Raw genomic sequence first — 17,435 nt, forward strand, 5'->3', positions numbered from 1 at the left:
AACGAAGCAAAACTCACTCACAATCACCCAGGAAAGAACACAGCCTTAAGACGGCATCCGCTCCATGATGGGACAAGTACGTGGTGGAAGTGCAGTGGCGCACCATGCATGGAGACGCCGGCTAGGATGGCGTCACTACTAGCGACGGGAAATGTGGTCGTTAAAGGTCCAAATGTGGTCGTTAATACTCATTAACGACTACAAAGTTCTAGTCGTTGAAGCCTCCGCCCTTAATAGTATTAACGACCACGTAATTTTTCCCATCGTTATTTCATTAACGACAGGAACAATATGTCATCGTTACTTTATTAACAACCATGGTTATGTGCTATTGTTAATAATGTTGACCGTAACATTTTGTGCTTGTAAATGTATTAATGACTGGGACTGGTTGTGGTTCTTAATATATTGACGACCACATCTAAGTTCATATTTACTAATATTAGGAAATTTCAGAATACATCATTAACACCATTATTAATTCACAATAAGATCCATTACTCCCTTGGAAATAATTGCAAGTGCACATTTTGGAGTTAACAATCTCATATATTATTGCACAACATAGCAATATTTCAAAACAATCAGTACAAGAATAATGATATCATTCTTGAATCGATTGTAATAAAATATTCAGGGATACATTGTGATACCTAATCTAACTGGGACACCCGAGCTTCAATGTTACATATGACAAAAAAATATTCTTCGATCTGGAGGTCTTATGGATAGAACCGCTGATCATTATATAGAGAAACAACCCTTCAATATGTCTTCGACTGCACCTTCCTCATCCGTTTCATCACAAATCCTACCACTGACAAGGATTATACTAGTTAATATACATTATATTTGGCATGTAATATATAACTTATTTGAGAGCAAAATTTACCTCCAGTGATGTTGTTCTGATAACCTAATATATGTTAGTTCAGTTACCTAAATATAAAAAGAAGGATACTGAGAAGCAAAATACTTTAGTACAGTTACAGTCTAGAATTATCAATTGACAAGTTTTGCAAACTTAGTATTTATTTCTTAAACAATATTCGACTGCAATATATAAATAGGAACAATTTAACTTCAATAGCTAAATGGAACAATATAACACTTTGTAGCAAATAAGTTCACTACAAGTTATGCTTTGGATGATAATTCATTAATTAACTCAAGCAATACAGAGCACAAATTAGATAGAATTATGTTTGATGAAACTGATGGCAATTTAAAATAATGAATAGAAGGCTTGTGTAGATCCTCTGGCTCTATTGAGTTTTCCCTAAACTGTTCGGACCAGGAGGCATCATCCTGAATTTTGTTCCTGCAGAAGATAAACAGTGCAATAGTTTATAACAAAAATCCATTAGTTTCTGATAAAATCATGCCAGGCAGCCAGTTGAGGAGAACTCTTAATCATGTTACATTATTTAGTTAAGAAAGCACCTGGTAGAGTCTTCATGGGGGACTGGGGATGAGGTCATGAATGGGGGCAGCATAATTATCAACACATAAACGTTGCAAAGTTCCTACACATATGCCCAATTGTATTATAATTCAGTAACAGTTGATCAAAGAGCGAATTCTTGATCTAAAAACTGAAAGAGAAATTTAATACACGGCGACACATTTACCAACACAATGATTAATCCTATAGTTAAGTTCCAAAATTCCAATCCTGATAAAGATTATAGGGCCACGAAGAGTGAAGCTGTCCCTGAATTTCACATCAAACATTGAGCCTGCTTAACTGATGGCATCAATTCATTCCCAGTTACCCGGTTACCTGTAGTCATGCACACTGATACACAGTTATGAATTTCTTCCTTGATTAAAGCTAGCAACTGAAGTATGCTTACCTACAAAATAGAATTAATTGCTTGTAATCCTCAATTACTCATGAAAGTGGCAGAGCTATCACAAGCACAAGAATTTGGTGGAACGTACCATATCAAACATTGTGTGATAGGGAGAAGCAGCACAGTAGACAACTAGACATGCAAATAAACCTTAATAATAATCAGCACGTATGAACTACCTGGCAAATTTGATAGTATTACCTTCCTGTTGTGACCCTTTTGCTCGATGTAGCCCCCAGGCGGCACCTCCAGCGAGCAATCACTAATCAGCTCTCAACCTCCTGATTTTTGCTGATTTGGAGGAGAAACCAGCAGGGAACGATCTCAGTTTGGATTAGCGCAGAAGGGGAGGACATATAACTGATAGAGACTTCTTGTGCCAAGAGAAGGAGATTCTACCAAAGGGGGGTGGGGGCACCAAATCAAGCCTCCTTCCTCCCTCGTGTGCCCGGTGAGAACTTGGGGAAGAACCACCGCCGTTGGGGTTGTGGTGGCGGGAGCACTTCGGCAAGGATCTGGAGATGGTGGTGGTGAGAGCGCACGGCCAACGTTGGCAGCATTGGAGGTCACGGGTGGTGGGAGCGACAGGCCGGAGCTCGTGCGCAGGGATCCGATGGTTGCGCCAGTAGCATCACGCCGGCGGCCGAGGTGAGCGGCAGCAGGAGCGAGGGGAATACAAGAAGATGGGGGCGAGATTATCGGATCGGGAGTACACGAATAAAATTTTATTCAACTTACTATAAAACGGTGATAGGCAAATCAAAACTGCTATTAACGATGACAAAGAACGAAAACTAACGACGGGAGGTAAGCTGTGGTCGTCGGTTACACATCACGTCCCAATTTTCTACCGAAACTGCTCCAAAATATGATTAACGACTAGGAATTTATTGTCCTCGTTATTTAGTCCTTGTTAATATTATATATTCTAGTAGTGCGTAGCAGATCACAATTAATGCATGTATTGAACACTCACGGATCCATCGAGTATACTCCGTTTTTTTTAAGTAAATTTCACGAAACTACAGGTATTTTGCATAATATATCACAAAACTACATATTTAAGAGTTTGTTTCACAAAACTACAGATTTAGTGTCTTCGTTTATCACAAAACTACAGGTACTTTGAACAATCTATCACAAAACTACAGATTTAAGAACTTGTTTCACAAAAATATAGATTTAGTGTATTCGTTTATCATAGTGCTACACATTTAGTGTCTTCATTTATCAAAACTACAAAACGTGTAGTTTTGTGAGAATGGAGACACTAAATCTGTAGCTTTGTGATAAATGAAGATATTAAACCTGTAGTTTTGATAAATGAAGACACTAAATGTGTAGCACTATGATAAACGAATACACTAAATCTATATTTTTGTGAAACAAGTTCTTAAATCTGTAGTTTTGTGATAGATTGTTCAAAGTACCTGTAGTTTTGTGATAAACGAAGACACTAAATCTGTAGTTTTGTGAAACTAGTTCTAAAATCTATAGTTTTGTGATAGATCATGCAAAATATCTGTAGTTTTATGAAATTTACTCCCGTTTTTTTTGACAATTTGGTCCTTTAAGAAAACTTATTTTGAAACTAACACTCGTCAAAAACTTCAACCAAAAATAGGCCGTGGACTCAGCGTCAATCCCGTTGGCGCTAAGGTCCAACGTCTCAGTGCCAAATAGTACAGCGCTAAAATTTGCCACGCTAGCAGAGTTGATTGTGGACGTGGCAATAGTGTGCTATTCTTTATCATGATTTATTGATAGTGCAGTGGTTGAACTGCTTGTTTGGTTTTCACCAGGTCCCAAGTTCGATCCCCAATGTCTGCACTCTTTTTTTTTATTTCTCTGTTGCCCATATAAATGCGAAAAAAAAGTGCAAAGCTCAAGATTCAAACCCAGGTCACCAACTAGCCAAGGAATGGGCTTCACCACTGCGCTACACATCACTACTTGATATTAAAATATACTTCACATACTCAAGAGCTATACGGAGGTCAGCGCCAAATGCATTGGCGCTGACACTACGCCACGTCGGCAATCGGATCGACTGTTGATCCACGTGGGCAAGGGTTCAGCGCCAAAGTCACTGGCGCTGACCCGTTGGACCTCAACGCCAACGGAACTGGCGCTGAGCCCACGGACTATTTTTGGTTGAAGTTTTTGGCGAGGGTTAGTTTCAAAATAAGTTTTTTAAAAGGACCAAATTGTCAAAAAAAACGGGAGTATACTGATCATGTTTGAATTCGGAAAAGAAACTTTTGTCAAAAGAAACGAAATAATACAAAATTTTCTAACTAGCAACACGATTGCAAGAATCGATATGATAAAAAAACAGTCGTGTATTTTTAAATTTAACGTAGCTTCCATCTGAAGAAGAATTAATTAAGAGCTAGCCCATAGATTGATTAATTTGTATGCAGTGCATATGTACGTACATTCATGTCGTGCTGAATTGAAGGTACGTTAATCATTCTCGATCCCCTCAACTCCGTGCGAACTACTAATCAACATGCATGGAAGTTGATATATGAAAAATAAATCCTAAAGAGAGAAATTTGACCTTGCCAAGCTAGCTTGTCAAGTCAAATGATCATTCGTTTGCCGAGGAGGCAACGTAACGACTAACGACCAGCTAGGTAGCATCTGCAACGTTTGTACGTACTACGTGGTACATCGGATCGTACGTACTGGCCGGCCGGTTTGGGTGATCGATGAATTGAACTCGCTCGATCACACGCAACTGATAAAATAGAACAATCGATGGAAGCTCCTAGCTAGCTCACATTATTGAGACCAAACGCAACGAAAGTAGCAATTTTTGCCAACCTTCACACAGCTGCGCGAAATGGATGATTTTGTAGGTAGTCGATTGCGTTGACATTTTGACATCATTTTGTATGCGAAAACGGATTTTGTAGGCGCCATTGACACTGGCGCGCGATCGAACAAACGCCTATAAATTGATGAAGACACTCGCATGCAAGCTTATTCACCCCAACTCCAAGACACAAAATTAAGCCGATCGAGATGGCGAGAAAAATGAGCAGCACGTTGCAGGTTTTGGTCGTTTCCTGCTGCAGCTTGCTGCTTCTGTGTGCTCCGGCGGCCTCCGCCGGCGATTACCCGCCGACGGCGAAGGGCTTGTCGTACGGTTTCTACCAGAGGAGCTGTCCCAAGGCGGAGACCATCGTGAGGAGCTTCCTCAAGAAGGCCATCCGCAACGACGTCGGCCTCGCCCCCGGCCTCATCCGTCTCCACTTCCATGACTGCTTCGTCCAGGCAATTAACTAATTGATTAAAATTAATTGATTATACACCTAATCATGCATAATGCATGTGCAAAATGATGAAATTACGCCTCAAACATGCTCTGAATTTTATTGAACAGATCGATCGATACTATATTTAAACACGCATCTGTGAGGGGTAATTATTCGCGAACCGCCACTAATAATTGTGCTGCGCTGTGCGTGCAGGGTTGCGACGCGTCGGTGCTGTTGACGCGCACGGCGACGGAGGCGAGCGAGCTGGACGCTCCACCCAACGAGACCATCCGCCCGTCGGCGTTGATGGCCGTCGCCCAACTCCGCGCCCTGCTCGACGACGCGTGCGGCGGGGCCGTCGTCTCCTGCGCCGACATCCTAACCCTCGCCGCGCGCGACTCCGTCCGCCTGGTCGGCGGGCCGGAGTACAGGGTCCCCCTGGGCCGGCGCGACGGCGCGACCATCGCGGCGAGGGAGCGCGTCGTCGCCGCGTTCCCGCCGCCGAGCTCCAACGTGACGGCGCTCCTCGCCGCCGTGGCCAAGATCGGCCTCGACGCCGCCGACCTCGTGGCGCTCTCCGGCGCGCACACGCTCGGCGTTTCCCGCTGCATCTCCTTCGACGACCGCCTCTTCCCGCAGGTGGACGCCACCATGGACGCGCGGTTCGCCGCCCACCTCAGGCTCTCCTGCCCGGCCAAGAACACCACCAACACCACTGACATCGACGTACGGACGCCCAACGCCTTCGACAACAAGTACTACGTCGACCTGCTCAGCCGGCAGGGGCTCCTGACCTCCGATCAGGTGCTGTTCAGCGACGGCAGGACGAGGGGCCTCGTCGGCAGGTTCGCCGTCGACCAGCCGGAGTTCTTCCGCCGCTTCGCCTTCTCCATGGTGAAGATGTCGCAGATCCAGGTGATGACGGGAGTGCAGGGGGAGATCCGCACCAACTGCTCGGTGCGCAACGCCGCCGGCGGTGGCACCTAGCTGGAGCTCAATTACTCTATGCTCCGATGAAGAACTCGGAGCTTGCATGTAGCACGTTTTACTCGGGGTGGATTTTAAATTTTTAATCACTCGAGAGAATATTCTCTCGTGTATCTTTTTCTTCGATACAAATAATTATGAAAAATTCTAATAAAACTAGCGAAATGCCCATACGTTGCACTGAGTGAAGATAAAAATAAATAGTAATGGATGTGTAGGAGCATAATGCCACCAGGTTAATTGAGATCCTTATAGTCAAATCGAATCTTTTCGGTGCAAGTAGGACGCTAACATGACATAATTATTAGTTGCTCTAAATCCATTCACATGGATTATAAGAAAGCTATTAATACCACTTTAAAATGAAATTATGTATTATACATATACTAAAGTTTGAAACCCAAAAAGTATTTATTTTTGTCATGTATTATTATGAGTCGGTTGCAATGCATGGTTATATTTTTGTACTTGATATTGATAAACACTTTTTTTTTACATACTTCAAGAGTAGTAATAGTACAAGAAATGTTTTTCGCTAGCTATCAGATCAATCTCACTGTACTTGTCACGCCCCGAACTAGTCCCGAGCGGAACTAGCCCGTGACGCTCCAAATTAACCTGTTAGTCCCAGGAAACAGTGCTGGTATAACAGGAAGACAGAATATCACAGCAACAGAGGTCTCTTTATTATAGAGTAGGGGTACAGTCATGTTGGGCTGCGGACAGATCCCGAGCTCACAACTGCATTACAAAAGGAACGCGGAAGCCAAGACTTGGACCACACATCACAGGCGCGACTTGGGAACTAGGCCGAAACCCTAAAACTCATCGTAGCCGGCTTGCTCCTGAAGGAACTCCTCGTCAGCGGGATCCGCTTCATCTTCTTCAGCAACTAGGGGGGGAAATAATTTATATGGAGCAAGGGTGAGTACGAGAGTACTCAGCAAGCCATGGGAAATAAGTGTTTAATGCAGGCTTCAAGGATGTGCTGTTGTTTTTGCAATTGATTTTATTTGAACTCTTTCCTGAAACAACTAAGTGAGTGCTTCTCAAACGACACGGATGAGAAAGTGCGTCTCGTCCGGTCGGAGTTTGTGCAATGTATCAGTCTTTTGAATTGATCAAGATTGGCACCCGGCCAATAGCTTTCAAACGGCCACCCGGGCCTGGCTGGTCCCATCAGCCGCAGATTTTCCAAACATCAAACCCATTTCACAACAGCAAAATTTCACAAGGCAGTAGTCAAACAAAACTACGCTAGGAATCACCTCACATCCGCCCATGACCGTGGGCACGGCTGTTCGGACAGTTTAATAACCTCTGCAGAGGGGGTACACTTTACCCACACGACATTACTAACCCGGATCATCCAGCTCGTGCAGAACGGCCACGACTAGAGACCTTAAGGCTTTCATGACAAGGCATTTCGAAAGCCGACACAGGTTCACCATATGCCAACGAGAGGGGTCCCAGACCAACACCAGATTAGGTCCCAGACCATACTGTGCCAGGAAGCCCAGGGGTCCTCCCCGACACCACCCCGGCGAATCCACATGTCTCTTGGCATCAAGGCTCCCCCGATTAGCTAATTACTCAGCCAGGGGTGTCCCATTCCACCCATGTGGTCGTACTTGTCTTATGTTCGGATGAAATTCCAAGGAAACGGTCCTTAAGTGCAAGAGCGGGAAACCGTACTCCCGGTACGTTCCCCGGTCCGCGGTTTTGGAAATTCATTTAGTTCGCAAGCACCGACCCAGGTGTCGGGTTTTCCAAGTCTTTTGTAAAAACCCAAGTTTTACCTAAGAACTTACTCAGATTTTAAGTTTGAAGGCGACCGTCGATACTCGCACAGAGTGCACGAATATCGAGGCGCAACTAGGTGGTTACAAGGGAACATGGTATAACAATTAACAGTGGAAGGATCAGATGCAACAAGTTGGGTAGGCCCACCGGTCTGCCTTGCAGACGGGGCAAACAGATTAAGTGCAATCCTATCAATGCATAATATTTTGCAAGCAAATTAATTAAGTTCAAATATAGGCTCAAGATGTTCAAAGGTGGCTTGCCTTGCTCGAGATCTTGAGCTTGATCCTCGAAATCCTCGCACTGCGGGTCTTCGGGCTCCGAAACTACACGCGAAACGGGACAACTCAACAAACGGCGAAAATAAAGCCCTATTATTGACCTCTAAGCGTGCCATTAGATAGATCTCGAGTTTTGAGGAATTTTGGAAGTTGAACGGAGTCAAACGGACTTACGGTTGGGAAGATATTGAATTTCTAAGATTATTGGATTTTTGTCTAAAGGAAAAGGATTTATTTAAACCCTTTTTGAAAAAGAAAAGAAAAGAAAAAGAAAGAGGGAGGGAAATTAGACTTCCCTCGGGCGGCTAGGGCGCGGCCCGAGAGAAAGGGGCGGCTCGGCCGAGCTTAATGGGCCGGCCCAAGGCGCGCGCGGGCTGGGAGGGGGGAGAGAGAGAGAGCCGGTGGGCCGGGTCCATCCTCGCGTGGTCCCGAGTGGGACCCGCTTGTCGGCGGCTCGGCTCACCGTGAGCGAGGTGCACGCGGGCGTGCTAGGGTTTGGGGAGGGGGGCGCGGCGCATGCGCGCGGTTCGCGGAGGACGCGGTGCGGCGGGCCCACGCGCAGCCTCAGGGCTCGCGGTGGACCGCGCGCGCGAGGGGGGCGGAGGGAGGCGGCGGACCGGGGTCTGCTTGACCCGGTCGCGGCCGAGGTGGCGCCGACGTGGCGCCTACGTGGCTGCCACGCGGGCCGGCGGGAGGTAGACGACGACGTCGGCCGAAACGGACGGCGGGCGGTGGCGGCGAGCGGCGGAGCGAACCACGGCTATACAGGCGAAAGCGAGCACACCGGGAGGTTGCACGGGACGAGAGGAGACGAGCCAACGGCTCGGATTCGCCGGGGAATGCTCGACGGCGGCGGATTGCGGCGGCGGCAACCGGCGGCAGGAGAAGGGGGAAACGGCGATGAGGTCACGAGGGGTCGATTCCCGGCGGTGAGAGCATCCACGCGGCTACGGGAATCCGTTGCTAGCGTTGGATTGGGCGGAGCTACGCCGAGCGAGGCCGGCGACGAGCGGCGCTTCCGAGCTCGGGCGGCGATGGCGGCGAGCACACGGCGGGCGGCGGCAATGGTCGGGGCGGCGCCAGCTAGCTACGGGGAGGCTACTCGTGCTACTACCCGAGTCTAAGGGGAGGAGATGGAACGAGGAGGGAGAACGGAGGGCGACACTACCGTGCGGGGTGAAGGGGGCGCAGTGACGAGAGGCCGACGGCACGGGAGCGATCTCTCCGGCCTCGGGCCGGGGAAGAGGAAGTAGACGAACGCCCGGAGTCCCCTTCCGCGTCCTTCGCACGCACCGGCTCTCCCGGCGCTTTGGCGACGAACGGCGGAGGCGAACAGGGCAGGGCGCGGCAATGGCGAGGGCGAAAACGGGGAAGATTGGTTTGGGGAGGGCTCGGGTTTATAGGGCGGCAATGTCGGTTTGGGAGGGAGGAACCGACATTAGGCGGTCGAGCCAGCGGGCTGAAGCTCCGGCTAGCGGCCAAAACGGCGACAGGGAGGATGACGCCGGCGGGGAAGGGAAAAGGGAAAAAGGAAGGGAGAAAGGGGGGCTTGCCCTTTTCCTCTTCGGAAAAAGGAGGAAGGAGAGAGGGTGATGAGGAGGAGCTCTGCCTCCATCCTTTGGAAGCACGCGCGGGGAGTAGCGGGGCCGAGTCGATGACGACGGCGATGACGGCGGAGGCGGCTTGGAGCGGAGCGGCGACACGGGCGGCAGGCGCGGCAGAGGCTGACGGCGGCGGCGACCAGGCGGTCGGCCACCACGGCGCGCGCGCGCGGGAAGCAACGGGCGGCGCGGGGAGAGGGAGGGCTCGGCTCCGCGCGGCTCGCGCGCACGCGCGTGCAGCGCTCGGGCAGAGCGGGGAGAGGGAGGGAGAGAAAGAGAGAGAGAGAGAGAGAGAGAGAGAGAGAGAGCCGGGGAGGGAGGGGGAGATGGGCCGAGAGGGATTCGGCCCATCGAACCCTAGGGAGGCAAAATAGACTTTTGCGGAGGGATTTGATTTGGGAAGGATTTGGATTCGGGATTGAACTCGACGATGGATCAGGGGGTTTGAGACCTGAGATGGCACGGGCACTAGACAACAAGCAAAGAAACGGATTTCGCAAATAGGATTTTTAAGAGCTAGTTTTCCCGCTAGGCGCCAAGACGGAACGGGCGCTACAGACCAACCCCCCTAACAAGAATCTCGACCCCGAGATTCAGCACCTAAGGGAGCAGCTCTGGGAACTCGGCGCGGAGAAGATCTTCTCGTTCCCAGGTTGCCTCATCTTCAGAATGATTGCTCCGTTGGACCTTGTAGAACTTGATGGTCTTCCTTCAGGTCTGACGTTCTGCCTCTTCAAGAACCTTGATCGGTCTTTCCTTGTAGGTCAGGTTCTTTTCCAGCTCGATATTACCCAGGGGAACTTGTTCTTCTGGAACTCGAAGACATTTCTTTAACTGGGATACATGGAACACATTGTGCACATCTGCGAGACCTTCAGGTAACTCAAGCTGATAAGCCACTTCGCCACGTCTGGCTGTTATGAGGTAGGGGCCGATGTAGCGGGGTGCTAACTTGCCGGACATCCCAAACCTCCTCATACCACGGAGAGGTGATACCCGCAGGTACACGTGGTCTCCTTTTTCGAACTCAAGATCTCGCCTCCGGTTGTCAGCGTAATTCTTCTGACGGTTCTGAGCTGTCTTTAAACGTTCTCGGATCAGCTTAACTTGTTCTTCTGCTGCCTTGAGTACGTCAGGACCGAACACCAGTGCTTCGCCAACCTCATTTCAGCACAAAGGAGTGCGGCACTTTCTTCCAAACATTGCCTCATTTGGCGACATCTGGATGTTGGCCTGATAACTTTTGTTGTATGAGAACTCAGCATACGGCAAACAACGATCCCAAGTGCCTTCAAGGTCCAGGGCACACGCGCGTAGCATGTCTTCTAGGATTTGGTTTACTCTTTCTGTCTGACCATCGGTCTGCGGATGGTAGGCTGTGCTAAAATTTAGATTGGTTCCGAGAGCTTCATGCAACTGCTTCCAGAACCTTGAGGTGAACTGAGTGCCTCGGTCTGACACAATCTTCTTGGGACAGCCAAATCTACATACGACATGGGTCATGTAGAGTTCTGCTAATTTCTTTCCATCATAGGTGGTTTTCACTGGCACGAAATGAGCTGATTTCGTGAGTCGGTCCACGATTACCCAGATGGAGTCGTACCCGCTAGGGGTTCTTGGTAAACCGGTGATGAAGTCCATCCCAATTTCTTCCCATTTCCACTCAGGAATCGGTAAGGGTTGCAGCAGACCAGCTGGCCTCTGATGCTCTGCTTTGACTCTCTGGCAAATGTCACAAAGGGCCACATATTCTGCGACATCTCGTTTCATCCCAGCCCACCAGAAATATGCCTTGATATCCTGGTACATCTTCGTACTTCCTGGATGAATGGAGTAGGCAGACTCATGAGCTTCTTTTCAAATGAGGTCTCTTAACTCCTTCTTGGCCGGTACACAGATGCGTGGACCGTACCAAACTGTGCCTTGATCGTCTATGGAAAAATTGGTGTCCTTCTTTTCCTGTATTATTTTTAGTAATTCTTTTATCCCTTCATCATCTTTCTGAGCTTCCCGGATTTGCGATTCTAGGGTAGGCTGCACTGTCAAGCTGGCAGGGACACCTGACTGTACAATGGTCAGCCTTAACTTCTCCAATTCTCTGCACAGGCGATCTTGGTCTGGCCATATTTGAGCTATATTGCAATAGGTCTTGCGACTTAGCGCATCAGCGACCACATTAGCTTTTCCGGGATGGTAATGAATTCCAAGATCGTAATCCTTGATTAGTTCTAACCATCTTCTCTGCCTCATATTTAACTCGGTCTGCGTGAAGATATACTTTAGACTTTTGTGATCGGTGTATACTTCACATCTGTTCCCGATTAAATAGTGCCTCCAGATCTTAAGAGCATGAACCACGGCTGCCAATTCGAGATCATGGGTGGGATAGTTGACTTCATGAGGCCTGAGCTGCCTGGATGCATAGGCCACAACCTTTCGTTCTTGCATTAGGACACATCCCAAGCCTTGTCTTGATGCATCACAGAAGATCTCGAAATCTTTTCGGATATCTGGCAAGGTGAGAACTGGGGCAGTGGTCAACCTTTTCTTCATTTCTTGAAAGCCGTCTTCACAGGCTGCTGACCATTCAAATTTCTTTTCCTTCTTTAACAGCTCGGTCATAGGTCTGGCTAGTTTAGAGAATCCTTCAATGAATCTTCGATAATATCCAGCTAAGCCAAGGAAGCTGCGGATCTCTGACACATTCTTGGGCGGGTTCCAAGCAAGTACAGATACGGGTACTTGTTCTTTATAGTTACTTCATTCAGGGCTCTATAGTCGATCACCATTCTCTCTGAGCCATCCTTTTTCTTAACCAGGAGCATTGGGGCTCCCCAAGGGGATGAGCTAGGTCGCACTGCCATTCGGTAGGGTCTTTTTGCAATTGGTGCGGTGCCTGATGCCAGTTCTATGGCGAACTCAATCTCTATGGGCACCGACTCCAAGGAGGTGACTTGTAAACAGGTTAGGATAGACCGACTTGCGGTAGGGGTGTTAGAGATAAAGCAGACTTGCTTTCCCCCAGGTCCCTGCAAGGTGATGGACCTTTCGGCACAATCTATCTGTCCCTTGTGCTTAGCCAACCAATCCATCCCTAGGATGATGTCCAAGCTTTGCGAGTCTAAGACTATCGGTTTGGCTAGGAAGTCAACTCCCTCAATTCTAAGGTTAACTTCCGGGCATATTTGAGTTGCCCTTATATTCCTCCCAGGGGAATGTACTATCATTGGTACACGTAAATTTTGGGCTTTCCAGCCATTTCTTTTCACAAAAGCTTGTGATATGAAGGAATGGGAAGCTCCTGAATCAAACAGAACTATTGCGGGTACGGAGTTGACAGAGAACTTACCCATCACAACGTCTGGAGCATCCTGAGCGGTCTCGGCTTGAATGTGGTTCACCCGGCCTCGACCAAGGTTGTTGGAAGCACGAGAACCTTGTCCACTTACCTGAGAGCTAGGACGAGACTGAGCTGTCGTTGGAGTAGGAGTTCTGGCAGTGCTGCCATTAGCATGTCCTGAGTTGGTGTTGGTAGGATTCTGAGGGCACTGTCTGGCATAGTGACCCATCTGGTTGCACCGAAAACACTGAACTGCTGGCGGCCCTTGTGGTGACTTGAAGGAGGTAACACTGTTTGGCGCAGTATTGCCACTTGGGGCACGCAGCTGTGGCTGAGGTGCCGGACGGTTCATTTGAGGACGAGGGGCGTAGCCTGGCTGGCGGTTAGTCTGAGTGACCGAGTGGTGATATTGCATGGGTTGACCAAAGCGAGGGCGAGGTGCGCCTCGGGAAGAATTCCCCTGATGGTTAGACTTGCGTTTCTTATATTCGTCGGTAGCCTCTTTTCTGGCATCCTCAAGTAGAAGTGCCTTGTTGATCATATGTTGAAAGGTGGGGAAGTCGTGGGCAAGCAACTGAAGCCTCATTCCAACTGTGATTCCCTTCAAGAACTTCCTGATCTTCTTCTTGTCTGTGTCCACTTCCTCAGGGGCATACCGAGCCAACTTGTTGAACTGACTTAGGTACTCATTGACACTACTATGGCCTTGCTTAAGCCTGTTAAATTCCTCTTTCTTCATGTCAATAGTGCTTTCAGGCACATGAGCTGCACGGAAAGCCGTAGCAAACTCGTCCCAAGTAATGTTAGTGGGTTCAGGGTGTGCATTGCAGTAATTCTCCCACCAATCTTGTAGCGCCCGTTCCGTCTTGGCGCCTAGCGGGAAAACTAGCTCTTAAAAATCCTATTTGCGAAATCCGTTTCTTTGCTTGTTGTCTAGTGCCCGTGCCATCTCAGGTCTCAAATCCCCGATCCATCGTCGAGTTCAATCCCGAATCCAAATCTTTCCCAAATCAAATCCCTCCGCAAAAGTCTATTTTGCCTCCCTAGGGTTCGATGGGCCGAATCCCCTTCGGCCCATCTCCCCCTCCCTCCCCGGCTCGCTCTCTCTCTCTCTCTCTCTCTCTCTCTCTTTCTCTCCCTCCCTCTCCCCGCTCTGCCCAAGCGCCGCACGCGCGTGCGCGCGAGCCGCGCGGAGCCGAGCCCTCCGCTCTCGCTGCCGTTCCCGCCGACGCCGCCCAAATCGCCGCGCCGCCCCCGCGCGCGCCGTGGTGGCCGACCGCCTGGTCGCCGCCGCCGTCAGCGCCTGCCGCGCCTGCCCGCGCCTGCCGCCCGTGTCGTCGCTCCGCTCCAAACCGCCTGGCCGTCATCGCCGTCGTCACGACCCGGCCCCGCCACTCCGCGCGCTAGCCTCCAAGGGCCGGAGGCAGAGCCCTCCGCCCTCTCTGCCGCGTCGCCCTCTCTCCCTCCTCCTTTTCCCGAAATGGCAAGGAGGCAAGCCCCCTTTCTCCCTTCCTTTTTCCTTTTTCTCTTCCTCCGCCGGCGTCATCCCTCTCCTCCCTGTCGCCGATTTGGCCGCTAGCCGGAGCGCCCGATCGCTGGCTTGACCATCCAATGTCGGTTCCCCTCTCCCAAACCGACATTGTCGCCCATATAAACCCAAGCTCCCCCCCATCCTTTCGTCTCCCATTCGCCCTCGCTCCACCGCGCCATTGCCGTCCCCTTTGTCTTGCCGATCGCCGACCGCAGCCGTCACGTGTGCCGAAGGAGCCGGTGCGCGCTAGGACGCGGAAGGGGACTCCGGGCGCACCCTCTCCTTCCTCTTCCCCGGCCCGAGGCCGGAGAGATCGCTCCCGTGCCGTCGGCCTCTCGTCACCGCGCCCTTCCCCGCACGGTAGTATCGCCCTCCGTTCTCCCTCCTCGTTCCATCTCCCCCCCTTAGACTCGGATAGTAGCACGAGTAGCCTCCCCGTAGCTAGCTGGCGCCGCCCCGACCGTTGCCGCCGCCCGCCGTGTGCTCGCCGCCGTCGCCGCCCGAGCTCGGAAGCGCCGCTCGTCGCCGGCCCCGCTCGGCATAGCTCCGCCCAATCCGTCGCTAGCAACGGATTCCCGTAGCCGCGTAGATGCTCTCACCGCCGGGAATCGACCCCTCGAGACCTCATCGCCGTTCCCCCCTTCTCCTGCCGCCGGTTGCCGCCGCCGCAATCCGCCGCCGTCGAGCATCCCCCGGCGAATCCGAGCCGTTGGCTCGTCTCCTCTCGTCCCGTGCAACCTCCCGGTGTGCTCGCTTTCGCCTGTATCGCCGTGGTTCGCTCCGCCGCTCGCCGCCGCCGCCCGCCGTCCGTTTCGGCCGTCGTCGTCGTCCACCTCCCGCCGGCCCGCGTGGCAGCCACGTAGGCGCCACGTCGACGCCACCTCGGCCACGACCGGATCGGCTGACCCGGCCAGCCGCCCCCTCCGTTTCTCTCCCCGTGCGCGCGGTCCACCGCGAGCCGTGAGGCTGCGCGTGGGCCCGTCGCACCGCGTCCTCCGCGAACCGCGCGCATGCGCCGCGCCCCCCTCCCCAAACCCTAGCACGCCCGCGTGCACCTCGCTCACGGTGAGCCGAGCCGCCGACAAGCGGGTCCCACTCGGGACCACGCGGAATGGACCCGGCCCACCGGCTCTTTCTCTCCCCTCCCCGCTCGCGCGCGCCATGGGCCGCCTTCTTGGGCCGGCCGGCCCATTAAGCTCGGCCGAGCCGCCCCTTTCTCTCGGGCCGCGCCCTAGCCGCCCGAGGGAAGTCTAATTTCCCCCCCCCCTCTTTCTTTTTCTTTTCTTTTCTTTTTCAAAAAGGGTTTAAATAAATCCTTTTCCTTTAGACCAAAAATCCAATAATCTTAGAAATTCAATATCTTCCCAACCGTAAGTCCGTTTGACTCCGTTCAACTTCCAAAATTCCTCAAATCTCGAGATCTATCTAATGGCACGCCTAGAGGTCAATAATAGGGCTTTATTTTCGCCGTTTGTTGAGTTGCCCCGTTTCGCGTGTAGTGTCGGAGCCCGAAGATCCGCAGTGCGAGGATTTCGAGGATCAAGCTCCAGATCTCGAGCAAGGCAAGCCACCTTTGAACATCTTGAGCCTATATTTGAACTTAATTAATTTGCTTGCAAAATATTATGCATTGATAGGATTTGCACTTAATCTGTTTGCCCCGTCTGCAAGGCAGACCGGTGGGCCTACCCAACTTGTTGCATCTGATCCTTCCACTGTTAATTGTTATACCATGTTCCCTTGTAACCACCTAGTTGCGCCTCGATATTCGTGCACTCTGTGCGGGTATCGACGGTCGCCTTCGAACTTAAAATCTGAGTAAGTTCTTGGGTAAAACTTGGGTTTTTACAAAAGACTTGGAAAACCCGACACCTGGGTCGGTGCTTGCGAACTAAATGAATTTCCAAAACCGCGGACCGGGGAACGTACCGGGAGTACGGTTTCCCGCTCTTGCACTTAAGGACCGTTTCCTTGGAATTTCATCCGAACATAAGACAAGTACGACCACATGGGTGGAATGGGACACCCCTGGCTGAGTAATTAGCTAATCGGGGGAGCCTTGATGCCAAGAGACATGTGGATTCGCCGGGGTGGTGTCGGGGAGGACCCCTGGGCTTCCTGGCACAGTATGGTCTGGGACCTAATCTGGTGTTGGTCTGGGACCCCTCTCGTTGGCATATGGCGAACCTGTGTCGGCTTTCGAAACGCCTTGTCATGAAAGCCTTAAGGTCTCTAGTCGTGGCCGTTCTGCACGGGCTGGATGATCCGGGTTAGTAATGTCGTGTGGGTAAAGTGTACCCCCTCTGCAGAGGTTATTAAGCTGTCCGAACAGCCGTGCCCACGGTCATGGGCGGATGTGAGGTGATTCCTAGCGTAGTTTTGCTTAACTACTGCCTTGTGAAATTTTGCTGTTGTGAAATGGGTTTGATGTTTGGAAAATCTGCGGCTGATGGGACCAGCCAGGCCCGGGTGGCCGTTTGAAAGCTATTGGCCGGGTGCCAATCTTGATCAATTCGAAAGACTGATGCATTGCACAAACTCCGACCGGACGAGACGCACTTTCTCATCCGTGTCGTTTGAGAAGCACTCACTTAGTTGTTTCAGGAAAGAGTTCAAATAAAATCAATTGCAAAAACAGCAGCCCTTCTTTGAAGCCTGCATTAAACACTTATTTCCCATGGCTTGCTGAGTACTCTCGTACTCACCCTTGCTCCATATAAATAATTTCCCCCCCCCCAAGTTGCTGAAGAAGATGAAGCGGATCCCGCTG

General features: G+C 50.7%; 1 protein-coding gene and 1 long non-coding RNA gene across 3 annotated transcripts; one reads left to right on the forward strand and one right to left on the reverse strand.

Moving 5' to 3' along the window:
• Window positions 1-541: 541 nt before the first annotated feature.
• On the reverse strand, window positions 542-2,566 carry LOC127756370 (uncharacterized). 2 transcript variants are annotated; one of them, XR_008013210.1, is made up of 5 exons: window positions 2,256-2,566; window positions 2,058-2,147; window positions 1,632-1,783; window positions 1,444-1,526; window positions 542-1,321 (listed from the first exon to the last, which is right to left on the reverse strand). It is a non-coding gene; the product is annotated as an uncharacterized LOC127756370 (long non-coding RNA). The 2 variants fall into 2 exon arrangements; XR_008013209.1 differs by having other exon boundaries at window positions 1,444-1,783.
• Window positions 2,567-4,886: 2,320 nt separating this feature from the next.
• On the forward strand, window positions 4,887-6,274 carry LOC127760084 (cationic peroxidase SPC4-like). The gene is made up of 2 exons (XM_052284297.1): window positions 4,887-5,138; window positions 5,336-6,274. Exons 1-2 carry the CDS (start codon window positions 4,887-4,889, stop codon window positions 6,107-6,109), a joined length of 1,026 nt encoding a protein of 341 aa, XP_052140257.1. The 3' UTR covers window positions 6,110-6,274.
• Window positions 6,275-17,435: the final 11,161 nt, after the last annotated feature.

This window comes from Oryza glaberrima, chromosome 1 (genome assembly GCF_000147395.1).
Source record: "Oryza glaberrima chromosome 1, OglaRS2, whole genome shotgun sequence".
NCBI lineage: Eukaryota > Viridiplantae > Streptophyta > Magnoliopsida > Poales > Poaceae > Oryza > Oryza glaberrima.